The sequence below is a fragment of the Callospermophilus lateralis genome, chromosome 1 (genome assembly GCF_048772815.1).
Source record: "Callospermophilus lateralis isolate mCalLat2 chromosome 1, mCalLat2.hap1, whole genome shotgun sequence".
NCBI classification, from domain to species: domain Eukaryota; kingdom Metazoa; phylum Chordata; class Mammalia; order Rodentia; family Sciuridae; genus Callospermophilus; species Callospermophilus lateralis.
The window spans coordinates 23,294,963-23,315,582 of NC_135305.1; the positions used below are offsets into that span (position 1 = coordinate 23,294,963).

Consider the following 20,620-nt stretch of genomic DNA (forward strand, 5'->3'; position numbering starts at 1 on the left):
AAGAAAACTGGCAACAAAGACCATTTATCAATATTCCAGATGCCCAGAGAAATTGTAGATGAGCCAGCTGGTTTTGCCTGAGAGATGCTGACAAGAACTAGAAAACAGGAAGGACTTTTTTTTTTTTTTTTTTCCTTCTACACTCCAATCTCCCACTGGTCCCCCTTCTGGCAGAACCAAATAGGTAGTCCATGGGGCAAGGGAATGTGGGAAATGTAGTTTGCATCTCAGAGTGGAGTTTACAAGGTGCAGTTTGGAGCTGGAAAACAAAGGTCAATAACTGGCATGGGCGGCTACACACAAGAAGCACAGCATCTAAGGGCATCCTCCTGTCATCTGACTGAACCCGAATGCTTGGCTTAGCCTGCCATATAAGAAAGGAGAAAAAGAGAAGAGCTGGCCAGAGCCTTGACAGAGGAGTAAGCCAAACACTCTTACATGAACTCTTAAATGTCTAGAGACCGCCCTGAAGAAGAAAGGAAGCCCAAATAGCAACACGATTTTCCTCTTGAGAGAAAGCAAAGTGGGAAAGGGAAACAGAAAAGATTTCCTCAAAATCCTCCTCCTCCCCACTCCCATCACCTAACTCCACTGACATTGATGTGTTTTAAAGTTTTGGGCACTTCTGAAATTTAATGAATGGTTTGGTATGAAATTGTAATACATGAGGGATATATATAATATATAGTTTGTCACAATTATGTATTATTCTTTATCACTGTTGCTGGTTATAACTGCATGCAGAATATGGAGTTATTTGGACGAACTGGAAGAACTAAAAACATTTACAAAGTATGAGGGTTGGGAGGAAGCTTCTTGGTTTCAATGTGTAAATTAGTACTAGTTCCTGGAATCTATCCTTCATGAATGGACTCCATGACAAGTTACTCAATGGTAACTCTGTTGTGACACTGTATCTCCCATATGGGGGTAGAAAGCTAGGAGATTAACAATTTGCCTTCTTCATAGGCATCTGAACTGATCTCATCTATTTCCTAAATCACTCTGTTTTACAGTTGAGTCTTTGATATTTGGACTTAAAAGCTAAGAATCTGCTTTTTCCGTGGGTGGCCTCCCATGAGCTACGTTAAGCACCCTCTCTTAGCCTTGAGCCAATAGGGTGTTGGTCAGGCATTGCACGCAGTAGGCTTTGCAATGCAGGTGACCTCCCCCTTCAGTCCGCAAAGAAGTTTTGCTTTCTCGTGGCTCTAGAGCTGGGTGTTACCCATTGGAGCTTGACTAGTCCACCCCCTGCCTTATTTGGTGAAAAACATTCTATCAAAAATCCTTTGCTAATTTCCCTATACATACAGGGATTCCGTGAGCATGAGCTCTCTCGCTGTCTCTTGCCTTCCAGAGTGATTGCAGGACTTTAAGGTCACAGAGCTGTCTTACCCACCGCTTTGTGAAAAAATTACTTCCAAGTCCTTGTGGTCTTTTCACAGCCAACCCACACCACGCAGAGGGATCCCGATTCCACGGCCCGCGGGGGACGTTTTAAAGTTTTTTTCCATTAAATTAGATGAAGGGAAAGGCTCTAAAAAGACAAGAGCACATCAGATTTTGAGGAGGTGCCTTGAGAGGGAACAGCAGCACCTCCTTTCCTTCCTTCATATATCATATTTGAAACATTTAGAAATTTTCCATGGTGGGCATCTTCAGCCCCTAGGTTTTTCCTGAGACCGTCTTCTATCCCTTACTGTGTATCTGGTATATTTAAAATCTCATTTCTCCCCTTTTTGTTTCTCTTTTGTTCCTATCCACCTGGTACTCCAATGCTAAACAACGGAAGTCACAGCTTCCATTCTCTTTGGAAGTAGACTTCCCACTTTTTTAACAAACACACAAATGAATTTCATGGCCTTGATTCCCAATTTTCAAATTACCAATCTTCTGCTCAAATCTCTGTATTCTCCATGCCTGCCAGTCTTTCTTGGCTTCTCAATTATGCTACAGAGGCAATTGCTGCTGCTGTATTCATGTCATCATAAAATTCATTAACTGTGAAAATCATTTTCCATTCATTCATCTCTGAATAATGCTAATTCTATTTAGACTGCATGTTGGTAAACAGAAGAGGTGAATGAATTTATAAACCCCGGTTCTACTTTCTGCCTATGGATGGAGGGCATGTTGCTAGGCAAAGCTCCTTACCCAGTCTCCAATTTCTAGCAGGTTTTCATTTTTCCTTTGCTAAGGAGATAATTTATGAAACTTCAGTTTCCTTATTCTGTGGTACCTGAACCAATGTAGAACATGAAAACTATAGCAGCCAAGATGTTAAAGTATTTAAAGTACCAATCATGTCTCTTATCCATATTGGTTCTGAGGCAATTAATAAACACATTCAAGTATCAGGTAAGTTCAAAAAAATCAGGGTTTTCTTTTTCTTTTTTGCTAAAAGCTGCTTTAGAGACTGTGGCTGGGTTGTGAACATAAACTGGGCTTCCTAATACATACCCTTAACTGGAACTACTTGTCTAGTCACTAATAGAAGTTTGGCCTCGGGCTATGGTTGTAGTTCGGTGGTAGAGCACTTGCCTATCATGTGTGAGGCACTGGGTTCAATCCTCAGCACCACATAAAAATATATTTATAAATAAAGTCATTTTAAATAATCTTTTTCTGTTTAAAATAAATAAAAGTTTGGCCTCCCTGATAAAGGAAGATGCGTTGTTGGCAGCTGTTTGAAAAAGAATGAACCAAAAATGAAATGTGGTACCTGTGCTCAACATTATGTGCCACCATTTTTTCTTTGCAGAAAGAAAGAAGGATGATTCTTCTTTTCACTCTTTCTTAACTTTCATACAAATATGTGCAAGAGGGTAGGTGTTTCTATCTTATGAACAATTAGAAATGAAAGAAGAGGAAGAAAATAGTTCTATAAAGAGTTCTTCCTGAGGCTGGGATTGTAGCTCAATGTTTTTTTTTTTTTTTTTTTTTTTTTTTTTTTTTTTAAGAGAGAGAGAGAATTTTTTAATATTTATTTTTTAGTTATTGGTGGACACAACATCTTTGTATGTGGTGCTGAGGATTGAACCCGGGCCGCACACATGCCCGGCGAGTGTGCTACCACTTGAGCCACATCCCCAGCCCGTAGCTCAACGGTAAAGTGCTTACCTAGCATGTGTGAAGCACTGGGTTTGATTCTTAGCACCACCGATAAATAAATAAATAAATAAAATAAAGGTCTGTCAACAACTAAAACCATTTTTTTTTATTTTTAAAAAAAGAGTTCTTCCTGAACATGCCCTGACCTCCTGCTCTTTGCTCCTGAGATCACCTGTCCTAGAATGCTTGAGCCACCCCTAAGATCCCATCCACTGATACCTGGGTAGTAAAGTCTCCAACTGAATATAGAAAGTAATGGAGGTAAAGGGATGAAAAGGAATTATTGTTAGGTCCTGACTTAGATCCACACTCTAGTTATAGGAGTTGTAGGAGGAGAAGACTATCCTGAGTTTTGGTTGAGGCTGCCTTTGTGTCTCTGAAAAGGTGGGGGAGGGGAAATATCAATCAATGGATATTTACATTATCTTTTATTACATGGTCCCTATTTCTGTGAGCAAATCCTGGCTTTTCCATCTCAAGCCTAGTAGGTTTTATCAATCTCTGTAAGATTCTTGCCTGCCTTTTAATTGGTAGTATGGGTTGTTAATTAAGCTTTTGGTCATTTTGTGAATTTTTTTTTTGAGAGAACTTTTTAATATTTATTTTATTTTATTTATCGGCGGACACAACATCTTTGTTTGTATGTGGTGCTGAGGATCGAACCCGGGCCGCATGCATGTCAGGCGAGCGCGCTACCGCTTGAGCCACATCCCCAGCCCCGTTTTGTGAATTTTAATCCATTTCTGTTTCTTCAGAAATTACAGTTCAAATGCCACATTAAACTAGATGTTTTGCTTATTTTAATATGACATCATCTCTTCCCATAACTTAAGTGGTTACTTTCTCCTGGTTGTCCTCCAACTTGTGATCTCTGTCTTCAGTGTTCTTCATACCATCCACTTATGATGCTCTTCTTGGATGCTGGCATACTCCAGGGCTCTGTCTATGCCACAGTCTCTTTATAACCATCCACCATTTTTTCTATTTGATCTCATCTACTCCAGTGACTTCAGCTAGCACATATAGTTGGGGCTGACGACCAAATATAAATTCAATACCAAATGTTTTAGTCTGTTCAAGTTGCCATAACAGAATGCCATAAAATGAGTTACATATAAACAACAGAAAGTTATTTCTCACTGTTCTGGAAGTTAGAAGACCAAGATCAAGATGCTAGCAAATTCTGTGTCTGGTGATGGTCCACTTCTTGGTTCATAGATGGCCATCTTTTTGATGGCTCTTCTATGACAGAAAGAACAAGGATTCTCTCTGGGGTCTCTTTTATAATGGCACTAATCACCTCCCAAAAGTTCCACCTTGTAACACCCTAATGTTGGGGATTGGGCTTTAACATATGAATGTGGGAGGGGGGACACATAAAAGCCCAACCTATAGCACCAACATTATGTCTCCTAAACTCCAGACTCATCTTTTAAGCCATTTACTAGACAATGTGCCCACCTATCTGTCATGCTCAACTGACAAGAACAAATTTCAACATTTATCCTCAAACTTGCTCCAACTCCTTTATTCTCAATTTGGTAAATTACATTTCCATTTGCTCCAATAACAAAATTAAAAATGTGATTCCTTACCATGGATTCAGTTGGTTTCCAAGTCTTAATTCTACCTCCGTCAGATCTTTCACATATCCTTTTATCCCTCTTCACTGCTACTGCCCTGCTTCAGAGCTTTTATCAGTGTATGTGCTTTATTTAGGTTGCAAGCCCCAGAGACAAACCTTTTCATTTCTAGTAACTTAAGCAAAAGGGGAGGAGGTATTTGAAAGGATACTGGGGAGGCTCAGAGAATTGAAAGGAAAACTGAATAACCATGCTTCAGGGAGAACAACATCTGGGGCAGCTCTGGGCCCTCAGCAAGAGGTACAGATGCAATTATCTTTCAAATTCCTGGCAGAAAGAAGTCACCCAGGACTAGGACACAGGGGGTGAATGGAATAAGTATGTGACAATTACAGACTCTTACTATTGCTCAGCCACTCCTCAGTATGGCTATAGCCTTCTCATCTTGCCTCTTTTCAATTTTCTAATCTATAATTATTTTTGGTGCCAGAAATTGAGACGGCCGGGGTGGGGGGGGACTTAACCTCTGAGCCACATGCCCAGACCTCTTTAGATTTTATTTAGAGACAGGGTCTTGCTGAGTTGCTTAGGGCCTCACTATTTTGCTAAAGCTGGCTTTGAACTCGAGATCCTCCTGCCCCAGCCTCCTAAAACACTGGGATTACAGGTGTGCACCACCTTGCTCGGCTCTAATTTGTAATTCTTCCATCTTTCCAATCTAGAGTTCATGCTGCCACCATTTTCATAGTTCTGAAATATGTATCATTCAATGGGTCTCTGTACTTAAAATCCCTTAATAGCTCTTCATTACTCAAAGTAACCTACCAGCTTCCTAGCAAAGACTGCATTTCAGGATTTGAATCCTGTCTACCTCTCCACTCTCACCTGTTTTACCCATCCCCATAAATTTGATATTCCAGACAGTCTGCAATTATTTTAATTCCCCTAAACAAGTTGTACTTTGTTGTATTCTGGTGTTTTTTCTAGATTGCCTGTTCATCACAGTTCTCTGTGATGAACAGGCAATTGCTGTTCCCTCTTTCGCAAGTGTCCATTTTCTGAGTTCCTTTCCTGGTCAACTTAACCTTTGCAGACTCAGTTTAGTATTAGTTCCAAGTCTTTCCCAGGCTCTTCTTGTCTGGGTTAAGTGCTCTTCCTCTTTGCTTCCATAGCATCCTGAACTCATCGATAATATAGGCATCACATGATTGTGGTCAATACTTTTCTTATCTCTTCCTGGATAAACTGTGAATTCCTTAAAATAGAGGATTACAACTGAGCTAGGCATGGTGGCACACACCTGTAATCCCAGTGGCTCTGGAGGCTGAGGCAGGAGGATTGGGAGTCAAAGCCACCCTCATTTAGCAAGGTCCTAAGCAATTTAGTGAGACCCTGTCTCTAAATAAAATATATGAAGGCAGAGAATGTGGCTCAGTGGTTAAACATCCCTCGGTTCAATCCTGAGTTCCAAAAAATAAATAAATAAATAAATACAAGTGATTTATCCTGGTTCCTAACATGTCATACATGTTCAGTAAAAACATTGAAATAAACAAAAACTGACTTTGAATGCTTAACATACAAAGCACGGTAGAGTGCAAATATGCTTAAATTCATATTTCCATTTTTAAAGAGCTGACTGCCTTGGGGACAGACAAAATCTGCATAAAAGAAAATTATAAGAATTACAAGATACTATATTCATGCACACGTGCGCGCGCGTGTGTGTGTGCGCGCACACACACACACACACACACACACACAAATAAATAAATAAATAAATAAAATCAATGCCTATAGGCCAGAGTTTGGAAAATCTTCTTTCAAGAATCTTGATCTGAATAGTAACATAAAGAAAAAAAAAGATTCAAATATTTAGGGAGAGTGTTTTAAGTATGAGGAATAAGAGAGGAATGCTCATTGTGTTTATAACACTCTGAGGAATGGGGTGAAAATGTTGGCTAAGGTAGAGATGGATTAAGAGATAATGATCAGGTCAGTGTATATGGTGTGTGCAGGGAAGCCACAGGGTAGAAAAATAAAATGGAGCAGATCATAGCAGATTGTGTTTAAGTAGGTCATTGTTCTCACAATTCTCAGTTTTCAACATAGAACTCCTCCACATTCTAGATTGCCTGTTCATCACAATTCCCGTGTCTCCTCCAGAATCCACGAGAGAATCATTAAGATATTTTCAAAATGGAAAATTTCCATATCAAGGAATTTTATCTACTTCCCAAATGTCCTCAAAGGTACTGTATGCCAAATCTTTCAGTTCTCTCTCTCTCTCTCTCTCTCTCTCTCTGATGAGATGGGAGGGGGGTCTCGCTCTGTTATCTAGACTGACCTCAAACTCCTGGGCTTGAGTGATTCTCCTGCCTCGACCTCCCCGATGGGTAAGGCTACAGATACACACCACCACACCCAGCTAGAGATATTTTAATTTTGAGGGTAGTTTTTGTGTTAATGTGATTTTTTTTCTCAGGCTGGGCTGTGTATGAGCCACACTACACAAATTGTAAGTCCCACTTGGATAGCTCCTTTTAATTTTAGCTTTAATATATACTGAAACTGAATTTACAATTCCAAAAAAATAAAAATAAAAAATAAAGGGGGAAAATGATGTTAAACTTATTAGTCTGTTTCTTCAGATGGGAACTTCAGGATTAAGCTCAGTCTAGTTCCAAACTCTGGATCATCATCTTTAGGATTTATGAATAGACCATTGAACTACACATAAACCCTTAAAAAAAAATCACCTCTCAACATGAACACAGACCATTTTTCAAGTCTGGAGTCTTTATAGGAACTTAAACTATACATTTTTTCAAAGTTCTCCTTAAGAGTCAAGGTCTCCAAAATGTGGTTCCATCTTGCTACCTACCCTTATTTTTCACTACTTAAAACAACAATCACCTTCCGGGAAGATGAAAGGTTTCATACACCATCCTGCAACGAGGCCTGGTTCAGGCTTCATATCTTTTAGGAAGCCTCTTCCCTCAACCTAATTGACCCCTTATTTTTCTCTAAATGGTACATTCCACGTCATCAGCCTCTATCTCCACTTCTCATTGCCTATGCATAGCAAAACCCACCCCTTCCCCTGCAGTACATATCCACACTTTTTTCCAGCTTCTTAGGCCTAATCTATGGATGGGTATGGTTGTGTTGAAAGGAGATATAAATTAAAAAATGACAGTTCCTCCAACTTTCTCTCACTGATACATGCAAGTTCATTTTTATTTAAGTTCATGTATGTAGGTAAATCTCTCCACTATTATGGAATTAGAATGCCATCTTTAAATCATTTGGTTAATGCCCTCCACTTTACAGATGAACAAATTGAGGACCCCTCCCCCAAGATTCGAAGTTCATTTCATTAGCATGTATGTGTCATTATTGCTTCACAATAATCATCTCTGCTCTTCCCCATTGACCAAATAAACTTAATTTATTGCAGAAAAGGACCACTATTTTGTATTTTCTATATCTATAATATTGTCTATCAGTCTTCTCTTATTTTTCATACAGGATGAAGAAGAAGACTGGGTACACAGTGTGTGCTAAAGAAGGAATGTTTGAATTGAACTGAATCCCTGCAGAACGCAGACCATTTAGAGACACTGAGTTTGGACTTGGTTGAATACCTGCCTTAGGTTGGCCCAATCAGCAGTGAACAAGAATGGACGAAGATAGATATGGCAAGTGGGTAGTCTTGTTTGCTTAACTAAGTTACAAATGTTGTTTTACACTAGCTTACTTTTTATCCCAAAGCACTTTGAACAGTGCTAATCACAGAGTAGATCCTCATTAAATACATTTTAATTGGCTGTTTGCAGATCAAAATACCAGAACTTGGTCTTTGTTTCATATAGCAACTATAGCCAAAAAGAAAGCATTAGAGCACTGTTAGACTAAAGAAATATTTTTCAGGTAGTTCTAGGCCTTACACTGGCCTTGAAGAAGAGTATCTGGGATCCTATGCTACTGTTTAGATACCAAAGAATCATTGGAAAAAGCACTACAATAAAAATTGTGTTATTTATTATTAGATAACTTACAGTAGTAGGCCACATCAAAAGGGCACAAATTTCCAGATGTTAAGTTGAATTAATTTATTTTGATCTATCCACAGTGGATGTCCTCCCCTTGGGATCATTTCTAAGAGCTACTGCCTAAGTTAATAGCAGAATTGGTAGCCAGTAATAAATGAAAGTTATCATCCCTGGATGGGATTTCATCCTGGATTCAGGATTGTTTACACCATGCTGTAGCCAGTTGACCTACCAACTACATAGACTGGCCATTTCTACTTTTCTTACTTTGGACTTTATTCAGCTAGCCTCATTTTCAAAGGATAGAGGTGTAGTACTTGCAGAATTCTTCTGAATTTAAGCTAGTTCAACCCCCGAAAAGAATTCTGAGGAGGAAGAGAACTATTTATTTGAATCATTAACCTACTCTTACTGATGAGTATGTTCTACTATATTCAGGCAGTTTAACGGGGTTACAAAGAATCAGTCAGGGAATCCATAATACTTTATTATTAGATATTGCAACTTCTGCCCTTTCCCCTACCCCTTTCTGCCTGAGAGAACAGGTGTCTGGTAAGGTATGGGAAAGTGAGTGAGTTTGAAAATATTTGCCATTAATGGTTAGTTTTACTACCTTAGTTCTAGGAAGACAAACTTTTAGATGTGGTTAGGAAGATCAGATAGACAGTAATCCATGCAAGGTCAATAAGAATAGGAAATTTAATCAGGCATGGTGGTGCATGCCTATGATCCCAGTGGCTCAGAAGGCTGAAGCAGGAGGATCACAAGTTCAAAGCCAGCCTCAGCAAAAGTGAGGTGCTAAGCAACTCAGTGAGAACTTGTCTCTAAATAAAATATAAAACAGGGCTGGGGATGTGGCTCAGTTCTCAAGTGCCCCTGAGTTCAAGTTCAAGTGCCCCTCAGTGTTCAAGTTCTCCCCCCAAAAAAAACCAGGAAATTTAGTTGTGAAGTTCCATGAACTCTGTACATCATTGGCAAAAACAGTGCCACTTCCTGGAAGTATAGTAGGGAGGCATTCAAAATAGGCATTCAGAATCTTTAAGGGTATCCTGAGGGTCTAGCTTCCCAAAAGAATTTCTTTAGAGAGTCAAGTAGAGCACTTATTTGGGTGATTAAAACTTCTATCTCAGAAGAAAACAATTCATCTGGATGTTAGTCAATCTCCTAGATGTCGCACAGTCAACCCTTTAAACTAGAATTTTCTCCAGTATGAAGGCTGAATAACAAATATGATTCTTTACTACATATTCAATTTGTGATCACCTAATTAATAATCTAAATTAGGCTCCTAAATTTAGTTGAAGGAGACTGAGAACATGCAGAAGGCCAGGATGCTGAGTCAGCAAATGCTGGTGGATGGTCTGTCTCTTTTTCAGGTTTCAAAATGGCAAACCAAAGATTTTATCAAATAAGCCAGATAAGCCTGAGAAAGGAATAGCTGCTGATGGTGAAGAGGTAAGGAAGAGCAGTAGCACGTATTCACGTGTAATCTTTGGGTTTGCTTGGAGTGCTTACCAGCTGGGGCTACAGACTTCTGGTGGGAAAGTAAAAAGGGGTAAAAGCTGATATACAGAACAACATTAATTTATCTTCATTTTGTGAAAGACAGAAGCATAGGAAAAAAAGAGAGACAAAGAAACATCAGCAACAAATCAGGGCACGGAACCCAGGAACCAGAAATCTATCTCAGGGAGGGAAGGAGTGTTAACCCTGATTTACCTGGACTTTACGGCTGCCACTTGTAACAGAACTCTTGGTTGCTTTCCCAGATTTATCATATTCAAGTGAATTTACCAGGCCAGCTTTTATTTCATCAGCCAGCAATAATGCAAGTCAACATGATAAAACTAAAAACATATTCCAATTTGGACAATCTTGTGGGTTTAGTCAACTACTGGAAGCTAATTTGGAACAAAGTTTCAATTCCTCAGAAAAATTCAGGAGTTAAAAAAACATTTTCAGGGACTGGGGTGTGGCTCAGTGGCAGATTGCTTGCCTAGCACATGTGAGGCACTGGTTCAATCCTCAGCACCACGTAATCAATAAAATAAAGGCATTCTGACCATTTACCAAAAAAAAAAAAAAAAAAAAAAAAAAAAAATCACCAGGGACTTTTCCTCCTCAAAATATTAAAAAAAAAATCTTTTAAAGAAAAAAAGTCTTCATACCTGTCTCCCCAGTAAACTTTTCTTAGACTTCTAATAGTTAAATGTTACATATATTTGCAGAACAGGCTTTTCATAGTATGTTTTTGTTTTGAACAAACAGATTTAGGTTTTCCAAAAGATAATAAAAATTAAATAACTGTATCTTTCGATTTGTCCCATATTTCATCTCACCCTTCCCAAAGGAATGAATGGAGTGTATGCTTCTTTCCAGTCCTCTTCCAACCCCCAAGAATTGCAATATTCCTCCCAGAGGGGAGTAACGACTCCTCTCCCACGTTGTGTCCCATTCTTGACTTCTTCCCTCTTCTCAGTTTGCCTTCTTGCTTTATGCACCTTCCCATGCTTGTCTCTTTTCCCCTGCGCCACATTGAACCATATCACCTCCTGGTGGGTGAAGCTATCTTTAGAAATGCTGATCCAAAAATAGGATCATGCTCCCTACCTTTTTTTCCCCCCAAATTTCTGACTTTGCCAAGGCAAAAGAAGGTAATTTGGAGCTTTCAACTCCTTATATTCATACACAACGAATTCCTTGTGTTCCTCCCTTGGGTTCATACTTAAACAACCTAGGGCTAAGCAAGAAGGAGGTAGCACTGCTGGGAGCAGGAGGCAGGGGATGAAGAAGGCTCAGCTCCTCTACTACCAGAGGAGAATGCTAAAAAATCCACAAATAACCAGCTCGACCACCACCGCAATAAAGCAAAGTAGTAGAGAGAGCAATACTAAAATTCAATTACTTTTTGTAACGTTTTTAGAAGAATCATAGAGAGATGTTCAAAAATGCAAAATGCACTCTCTTCTCCCTTTCTCTGTGTGTTTGTTCCCAGCCCTATTAACAGACTTGTCCTGATGGCCCCCTAGCATCCACAACCCCCGGTTTATTGCCCTTTTGTAACTTGCTTTTCTCCTTCAAGATAGTCCTCCAGGTTGATGGCCACTCCATCTGACCCCTATCGATAAGGAAAAGGCAGAGCAAGGGGTGTGATTCCTTGGGGATCTGTCCCTGTCTGAGAGTGGATGCTATGCTTGTCTACTTCACCTTGAAAGAGCCTTACCTGACATTTCATAAGTCTGGTCTTTATTTCCTTTACAAATGTCCCTCTCAGACCCCTGCTCTCCTTGCTGTGGCTTTCATTCCAGAAAACCAGGGTGCAAAACATGAAGGCCAGTGTTTTCGATTAGTGTGCATTGGACAGTCCTTTTTAGTGAGACTAAGGTGAGATAAGGAGGAATAACTTGAAACCAATATTTCTTTTTATTGCCTTTAGGTTTTTGATTACACCGGGCAATCCAAATTTGTCCTAAAGAACCTTCGGTATTACTCAGTTCATCCAAATTTGGTAGGTGGAAAAAAAACCAAGATCTCTCGTTTCCCCAAGAGATCTCTAAGGACAAATTTAGCAGCAGGGCAGAGGCCCACCACACAGTACCCCTAATTCCCTGATGACCTCCCAATGCCATGGTCCCCTTCCCAGGACAGGGAGGCAGAGCAGCCTTGGAAATATAAGGTTTGAGGCAGAGCTCGGATCCTGGTGGTGAGGTGGGAGGGGAGACCTGGGCAGAAAGTGGTCCTCGCAGTTGGTATTTTTTAAGTTGAGAAAACATATTTATAATCAGGGAGAACATATGTATAATCCAAGTTCTCCCCCTCCTTTCCTCTCTCTCTAATCCTATTGCTGGAAAAGCAAATTTAGTGGGCCGGCCCTTGCCCTCCCATGCTTTTTAAGTGACTTGCTGTGTGTTTCTTGACTGTCTTTTCTTTCTAGTTGTGCTTATGAAAGCCTGCAAGGGCTGCTGTGCCAAGGGAGAGGTGTCTGCAGGTGGGAAGTAAGGGAAGCTGCGCATGCTCCTAGAGAACTCCCTGAGCAAAGGGCTTGGGTCCCTGGTTAAACTCTCTGCCTCAGAGATGGTGGCTGAGACAAGACCAGTAACATTGAGTCACAAAAAAACTTCTTGGTTTGCCCCACTGTGCTGAACACTATGCTACACCTTTTTTTTTTTTAAAGAATTAAATCATTTTGTTCCTGTTCCTGTGAGAACATTTCTGTTGCCTTGCCTCAGCCCCTGGATCTTTTTGCAGGGGAATTAATACTCTGAAGGAAGCCAGGGACAAAGAGCTTCCTGTGGTTTTGGATCAACAGTTTTGGGGACAGATTTTCCCAGTCACTGCTCAACCTCTCACTCTACCCCACAGAGAAGAAAGATGAGTCAATTGGTTTGCTAGTCTTCTCTTGATCTAATCTCTTTGTCTCTCTGGAAACCTATCTGCTCAGGCCCGGTACTATGAACCTTTGAAATCCACTGTACTACAGAAATTCCTGGATCAAAACAGGAAAACCACCAGCTTCATGTTAAAAGTAACCCAGTTTGATCAGGATTTGACTTTACTGATTATGACCAATAACCCACCTCCCTACTCAATCAACCAGCAGGAAAAGGATGGCACTCCAAAATACTTTTCCCAGAAGTTACTGCTTAAGGTAAGGCACCCAGGGATTTTCCTGGCAACTCAAGTATGAACTCTGAAGAATTAGGAATTAATTAATTAATCTGGATTAAGGAACTAACAACATGGAGAATGGTACTCAGGAAACTACCTCTTCCTTCTCATTTCTGGATATATACTTCACAAAACAGAATCTGGAGGGCCTGGCAAATAGGCAGAATAGGAATTCTATCAGCTTAAGTCATGAAACTTTATTTCAGGGAGAAGATGGGGTGTAAATTAGAAAGTGCTCTTCTTCAGTATTTGGTCAAAGACATTTGTAACAAAGGGGAAACTGTCCACTGGCTTTGTAATCGAGAATAAAATAGTAAAAGATGAATCAGGAAATGAATAATGAAGAAAAGCGGATATCTAAATGAGAAGAGAGTCAATAAGTTATACCCATTGCTTCTGGATGATAGGAGAGAGGAAAAGGAAATTAACCATTACCATAGATAGACATTTGGAACTCCATTATAGGTTAAAGATGTTCAAATGCCATTCAATAAACAATTGCTGAGCACTCAATAAGGTAAGAACCAGAATATAAAGATGGATCACAGGACAGTTTCTATCTTGAAGGAAGTTGGAATCCAAAGATCAAAAAAAGTGAGAGATAAAAAAGTAATTCTAACCCACCAGGATATATGAATAATTGAAGAATCGACAAGATACAGAAGTAACATAGAATAGAGAAAAATACCTCTGTTGGGGAAAAGGGAGTAATCAAGGAGGTGACTCATAACAAAAGAATAGGAGAATGTTCCAATCAGAGGGAAGCGTGTGGAGGCATGGAGATGTGAGAAAGCCAGGCACATTCAGGGAGATGTAGAGAGTAAATGGTAGGAGATAAAAGGATGTAATCAAATTTGCGTTTTAGAAAGAGCATTTTGCAGGTTGAAGAAGGTGCATTAGTAATCCAAGAGACAAAAACTAGAAAGATTAGTTTTCATGTTACTATAATAGTCAAAATGAGAGATACTGAATATTTGAACTAAGTCAATAGCAGAGGAAATAAAGCAAATTGATTTAAGAGATATTTAGGCATCAGGATCTAAGAAAGATCTTGACAGCCTTGAGAGAGGGCTTAATCTAACAGGAAGAAATTAAATGAGATAAGTGAAAGTGCCAACAAAAGAATCTTGATAGAAATTAGATTCTGGAAATGCGGTATCCCAAGAGAGACACTTATAATAAAATGTGGTGCATTTGGAGTCAGTGTTTCCTTAGTTCCTAGATGGATAGCAATCAGAGTATCCTCTTCAAGTAGAAGATAAAATGTTAATATCTAATGGAATATACTGAAAAAGGAATTAATGAATTCATTGCTTGTGGTCTCTGGGGTGCACTTTGAAAGTAAGTGCAGAGGTCATTTCTCCTGTTAATGGGTATAATGTGCACTGATAGAGAAATAAATGCCAGGCTAGGATTGCCCTGCTCAACACAGAGAAGGAAATACAAGGCTAACATGTAACCTGGTGCAGGAAGAGCTTTCTTCCAACAGCTGGTCAGGTGCAGAACCTGATCATATTCATGAGCAAATTATGGAACTGACTAAATTGAATTAATAGACAAAGTTAGGCTCTGATTGTTAGAGACTGATTTTGCAATATCTACAATGGCTCTTTAATAGTCATGCTGCATCCTCTCATTCCCTGACTGGGAAAGACAATCTTTTGTGAATTTAGGATTGTATACATGAAAAGCATTCTTTTACTATGCCCAGGTCCATGTAGAAGAAGAGTGTGGGTTCCAGTAGGCAAATTGTAGAATGATACTAGTGTGTCTATCACAGTGATGACTGTTACAGTCCCTTTTAAGTGAAATGGCTCTTCCCACAGTCTCCTGAAGAAGGGAATATCCCCTATTCTATTTTGTATAATTTGACCTATCTCTACTTCTAGCATGGACCAGAGAAGGATACTGGACCCAGTGAAGCATAATTCATAGTCTGGTTAGTGATCTGTGGTATGGATTGGTACCCCTAAACCAAAATGAACCAAAACAAAACAGAAGTCAACCAGCTTAGTAATAACTGACAGTCCTGAGCGACTCAGATTCTTGCTTCCAGGCACCTGAATTGGGAAAGCAGTAAGAATGAAAGCAGAAAGGACTCACAGAGTAAAGCCATGAACCAAAACATGAGGAAGACGGGTACTGCAGGGGCCATGAAAGTAGGGTATGGGTGGGTTGAAGTTATAGGAAAATAGAAATACAGAAGGAGAAGGTGGGGGAAAGAGAGAGAGAGGAATGAACAAGGTAGAGAAGAAGGAAGCAGGAAGAAAGTAGGAGGGACATGTTAGTGATATGCGTGAGTCAAAATGGTGGATCTTTTATAGTGCCATTTTGGACTCCAAATATATTTTTAGGTTTTTTTTTGCCATGAAATACAGTTCTACTAAGGTTTCTGCTCTTTTTATGGCTGAGTCATTAGCTATGTCTTTACTTCCTAGACACATTTGCTCTTTCACTAAAACACCTATTAGTTGAGGTAACTTGAATAGATTTTAATAAAACTAAAACCAATTAAAGACAATGAGTTCAGAATTAAGAAATAATGGTTCAGCAGCAGCTTTAAAGGACTCAACATTCTGAAAGAAAAAAGCTTGACATATCAATGAATAGGTTGGTCATTCATTCATTCTTTCATTCATTCAAACAATATTTGTTGAGAACCTATTATGTGCCAAGCACCATAGAGGTAATAGCAATATATTAATGACTAGCTGGGCATAGTGGCACATGCCTGCAATCCCAGTGGCTCAGGAGGCTGAGGCAGGAAGATCACAAGTTCAAAGCCAGCCTCAGCAATGGCGATGCACTAAGCAACTCAGTGAGACCCTGTCTCTAAATAAAATACAAAATAGGTTTGGGGATGTGGCTCAGTGGTTGAGTGCCCCTAAATTCAATATCTGGTCCCCCCAAATATATATTATAATATATATATATATATATGTGTGTGTGTGTGTGTGTGTGTGTGTGTTGGTGTGTGTATATATATATATGACTAACCAGTCTTTGTTTCAATGAAGTTTAATTCTAGCGAGGTAGACAGACCATAAGCAAGTAAATATCATACAGAAAATGCATAACCTGATAGACACCATGCCAAAGCAAGATAAATGGATAAACTGTGAATGACAACTTTAGATAGCGTAGTTAGGGAAGATTATCAGAAGTGATAATGATTTTTTAGTAGACACTTTAAATGGGGTTGGTGTCATGCAATCCCTAAGGTGAGAATATAGTTTTTATTTCAGATTGCCACATGTTGGGGAAAAATATAAATTGTAACTTTCTCAAATGATATAAATCAGGAGAATAAGGGAAACAAAACCATGTCATATGAGGAAAACTTCAAGATATTGGCAATGTTCAGCCTGGAAGAAATAGAGCTTAGGAGGAACATGACAGATTTCTTCAAAAATTTGTCTGTGAAAGAGGCATTAGATTTGCTCTGATTGGATTACTGGGTAAAAGTTATAGGGAGATAGCTGATCAAAGATGAAATTGTTTTATGTTTTGTTTGAAGCATAGGAAGACTGATCACTTGATAATGAAATTGAGGGGATAAAAGTATCAGATGAATAGTTATACTGGATAACTTTTAAGACTGAAAATCTTCAATTCTATGACCTTTAAGAATGATGAAATTATTACCTCACAAAACATCCCATTCCATGGCTCTATCCCTGTAGATGGAGAAAGTAATGTGGATAACATAGCCATCTCCAAAAAAGGAAGGTAGAGTTCCATATGGGATCTATTTCTCAACTTGTTAACAAATTCACTAATAGAATCCTTCTCCAAACCGGGCAACTTCCTCTGCCATTCACTTCCAAGGACCAGTAGGCAAGTTTGATCAATTGCTTAGGAAACTGACCAAGCTTTGGACAAATCATTTGGCAATGAAAGAATACATATTATCCGGCTCAGGGCACTGCTTCCTATGGTTCTGGCTTCTGAGTTTCCACTTCCCACTTTGATATATTTGGTTGCATAGTTTTAGGGGAATCATAACTTAGTCCAGGAACTTGGTCCAACCTTGAAGTTCCAAGAGACTGGGCCGACTTCCTCACTTTCTCTTCCCTCTGCCACAGGAAATTCATCACAATCAAAAACCCAGTGAGAACTTCTTCCTGCCCCTGATGTCTCAGAAAAAAAAGTTAAGATCCAGACTAAAACCAATCTTCCCTATGAAAGGGCCAGACGATCCTACATCCAAGCGAGAACAATGGTTTAGGTGAAATTCTGGCTCTTTTTTTTACTTAATTTCTTTCCTATCTTTTCCTTATTTGTGTTACTGTCTCTTCTCTATACAATTTAACAAACTTGAAAGGGGGCTCAAGGGGCTTGGGATAAGGTTGTATGAAAAAGGGGGCAATCAGAATGCTTGTCACAAAATTTTGATTATGGGGAACATGTCTAATAGCTTCTCAACATGACCTTTAACTTCATTTCCATGCTAATGGAAGAGAAACAGTAATGCATAACTAAAGCTTTCCACTGACAAAGACTTCAAGAGTGAAGGAAAGTGCTGTATTCTAATCTGTGTTTTGAGGAAACCAAAGACATGGACCCTTAGCACAAGTTAAGAACTATAGAATAAGAGCAATGTGCTATAAGAACAAAAAGACAAAAGAAGTTCTATTTGAAATTAGTTACTGGAGCAACCTTTATCTAGTTTGCAGAGAAGAAAAAGATTTTGAAGTTACTTCCAAGTTAACTTGGCACCAATTGTTATGGTGCTAAGTAATATAAATGTCCCTTGCAGCTGACTAATCTGCCTCTCTGTCCCTATGGGCAGTCTCTTGGCATTGTCCCTTCTTCTCCCACAGAATCTCTGAGGATGAAGCCAACTTTAAAGTGACTGGTACCATTAACCCCTTGCCCTAGGGTCTACTAAATGAACTTCTGTTGTTGTCGTTGTTAAGGTTTTCCACCGACAATGACTTCAAAAGTGAAGGAAAGTATTCAAAAGTGTTTGCTTTGAAGAAACAGAAAAAAATGTACCCTCAGCTCAATTTTGCTCCAGTCTGTGAAAGGGATATGAGGAAAAATGGTAAGCTCTTTTCTCTTAATGCAGTGGTTTACTGAACTGAGATGTGGGCTGGAGGTAGAACCTACAGGGATTAAGAGATATGGGCAGATTGGCACTGTCATGGTGGTTCTAGACATTGTTTTCCCTTGTAGCAAGGAAGCTGAGAACTAAAAGAAGTTTAAATCCTCAAATTTCAAGAAAGCACTAGCAGTTTTTTCCAAACTCTATCATCTACCACTTTCATAGTTTTTGACATATTTATGTATTATTTGTTCCATTATTTACTTAGCAAAATCCTTCCCCCACCCTTTGGCTGATGGGGATTGAACCCAGGGACTACTGGTGCTTGCTAGGCAAGCACTCTACTTCTGAGCTATACCCCCAGCCTAAGGATTTAAAATTTTTTGTCCTGTGAGCATGGTGGTACGTGCCTGTAATCCTAGTCACTCCACTGGCTGACACAGGAAGGTCAGCCTGGGCAATTTAGTAAGAACCTGTCTCAAAATTAAAAAGTAAAAATGGCTGGGGAATGTAGCTCAGTAGTAGAGCACCCCTAAGCCCCTGAGTTCCATCCCTAGTACTACCTACCAAAAAAAAAAAAAGTCCTAAATACTGTATCTGTTTTCAGTCCCAGAATATTTCAGATGTACAAGTATCTTTTCTTTCAAGAGAGAGACTTCACCTGGAAAGTATGGTTTGAGCTTTATAAGTCAGATAAAACAAATATAATAGTTAATAGTCCATTTAGTCAAGTCGAAGTTAAATCTTAAATGATACCATATGTAGGAGAGAGGCAGTTCAGCTTAAATCCATATGTGGGGGAATTTCTCTAGAATCTAACCTAGATTAGAATTCCTCTAATTTTGCAAGAGCACAGGATGCATCCTTAACAGGATGCACCCAATTTACATTATAAAGAGAACTCTTTAATATCTCAGTATGTAGTTTCTCTTTAGATTTAGGGTGACTTTTCAGTTTTCCTAATAAAAACACATAAATAAAATCAAAGGATACTTAGTCTGCTTTTGTACATAAAGTCTGTCATGATGCATTTCCTATACAAAAATGAATCTGCTGGAGAGTTGAACCAGTATTCCCACTTAAAGCAAAGGAACAGCTAATATCTCCTCAAACCCCCCCGCCCCCCTATAATGCCCCTTGTTTATTAGGCATCCAAATCAGGAAAGAATACACTTAGAACAGTTTGGGTGGAAGCTGTGAAATCTAGTTAAGGAAGGTAAGAGATCAACCATAGGACCTGAACCAAGGTGAGAGCAGCTTGGAATAAGCGTACAGATTCAAGGGATATTTACAAGGCAAAAAGTGTCCAAAAGTGGGGAAGGGCAGGAGCAAGAAGATCCCACGATTGAAACTTGCAAAGAACAGGTGGAGATTGAAAAAGAGCCTGACTAAAGTGGTATCACTGAAGCCAAATGAAGCAAAAGTTTGTCACAGTCTCAGACAATAGAAAGCCAACATACATTTTGAGTAAAGGCCCTTTATGCACATGAATGAGTGAATGATAATAATTGTGACTGAAGTGTCAATATAATTGCAGAGGAAATCACCTAAAAGGGGTGGGACCAGGCAAAGAAGATCCTAAACTGGCAATATACTTTAAACTGGGTTTTGATGAAGAGTAAGGATCCAGAATTATAAAGGTTGGAAATGATAGTTACTCTTGATAAAGAGTAAAGACCAGGTTTCTGGACCTTCCGTGCCACTCAGTAAGTATTCCTCTACTACTTTTGGAAATGCACATTCACCAAGGTGTCCTGTGCTTTGTCGTAGTTTCCAAGAAGTCTGTGAATGAAATGCTAACTCCCCAGATGCTTTGGGAACCACTCACACTTTCATCGCTGCTAGAAGAGAAGCCCACCAGAATCGTGCCAGGGGAAAGCTCCTTCCGCAACGGAAAGGCTCAACAGTGGATTATCAAAAATGCCACTGTCATTAAGTGAAAAAAAACCTCTTAAGGCCTCCCGCCTAGTTCTCCAGGGATAGGAGGAGTCTGCAGAAATCCCTGACCAAATAAAATCACATTGCAGCTGCCGCAGGCGTGGGCTGCGGAGGCGCGAGCTGGGTGGGCGGGACAAACCCCTGGGGCAGCGCCTGGCCCCGCCCCCGCGCGGCCAGGGAGGGCGTGGCTACGTCCCCAGGGGGCGAAGGCGGCCACG

At 39.7% G+C, this 20,620-nt stretch overlaps 1 protein-coding gene across 1 annotated transcript; it reads left to right on the forward strand.

Annotated features, from left to right (window-relative positions):
• The first annotated feature begins 8,376 nt into the window (after positions 1-8,376).
• Tsga13 (testis specific 13) lies at positions 8,377-20,404 on the forward strand. The gene is made up of 7 exons (XM_076853296.1): positions 8,377-8,399; positions 10,126-10,204; positions 12,186-12,257; positions 13,191-13,397; positions 17,503-17,645; positions 18,337-18,464; positions 20,235-20,404. Exons 1-7 carry the CDS (start codon positions 8,377-8,379, stop codon positions 20,402-20,404), a joined length of 822 nt encoding a protein of 273 aa, XP_076709411.1.
• The last annotated feature ends 216 nt before the right edge of the window (positions 20,405-20,620 follow it).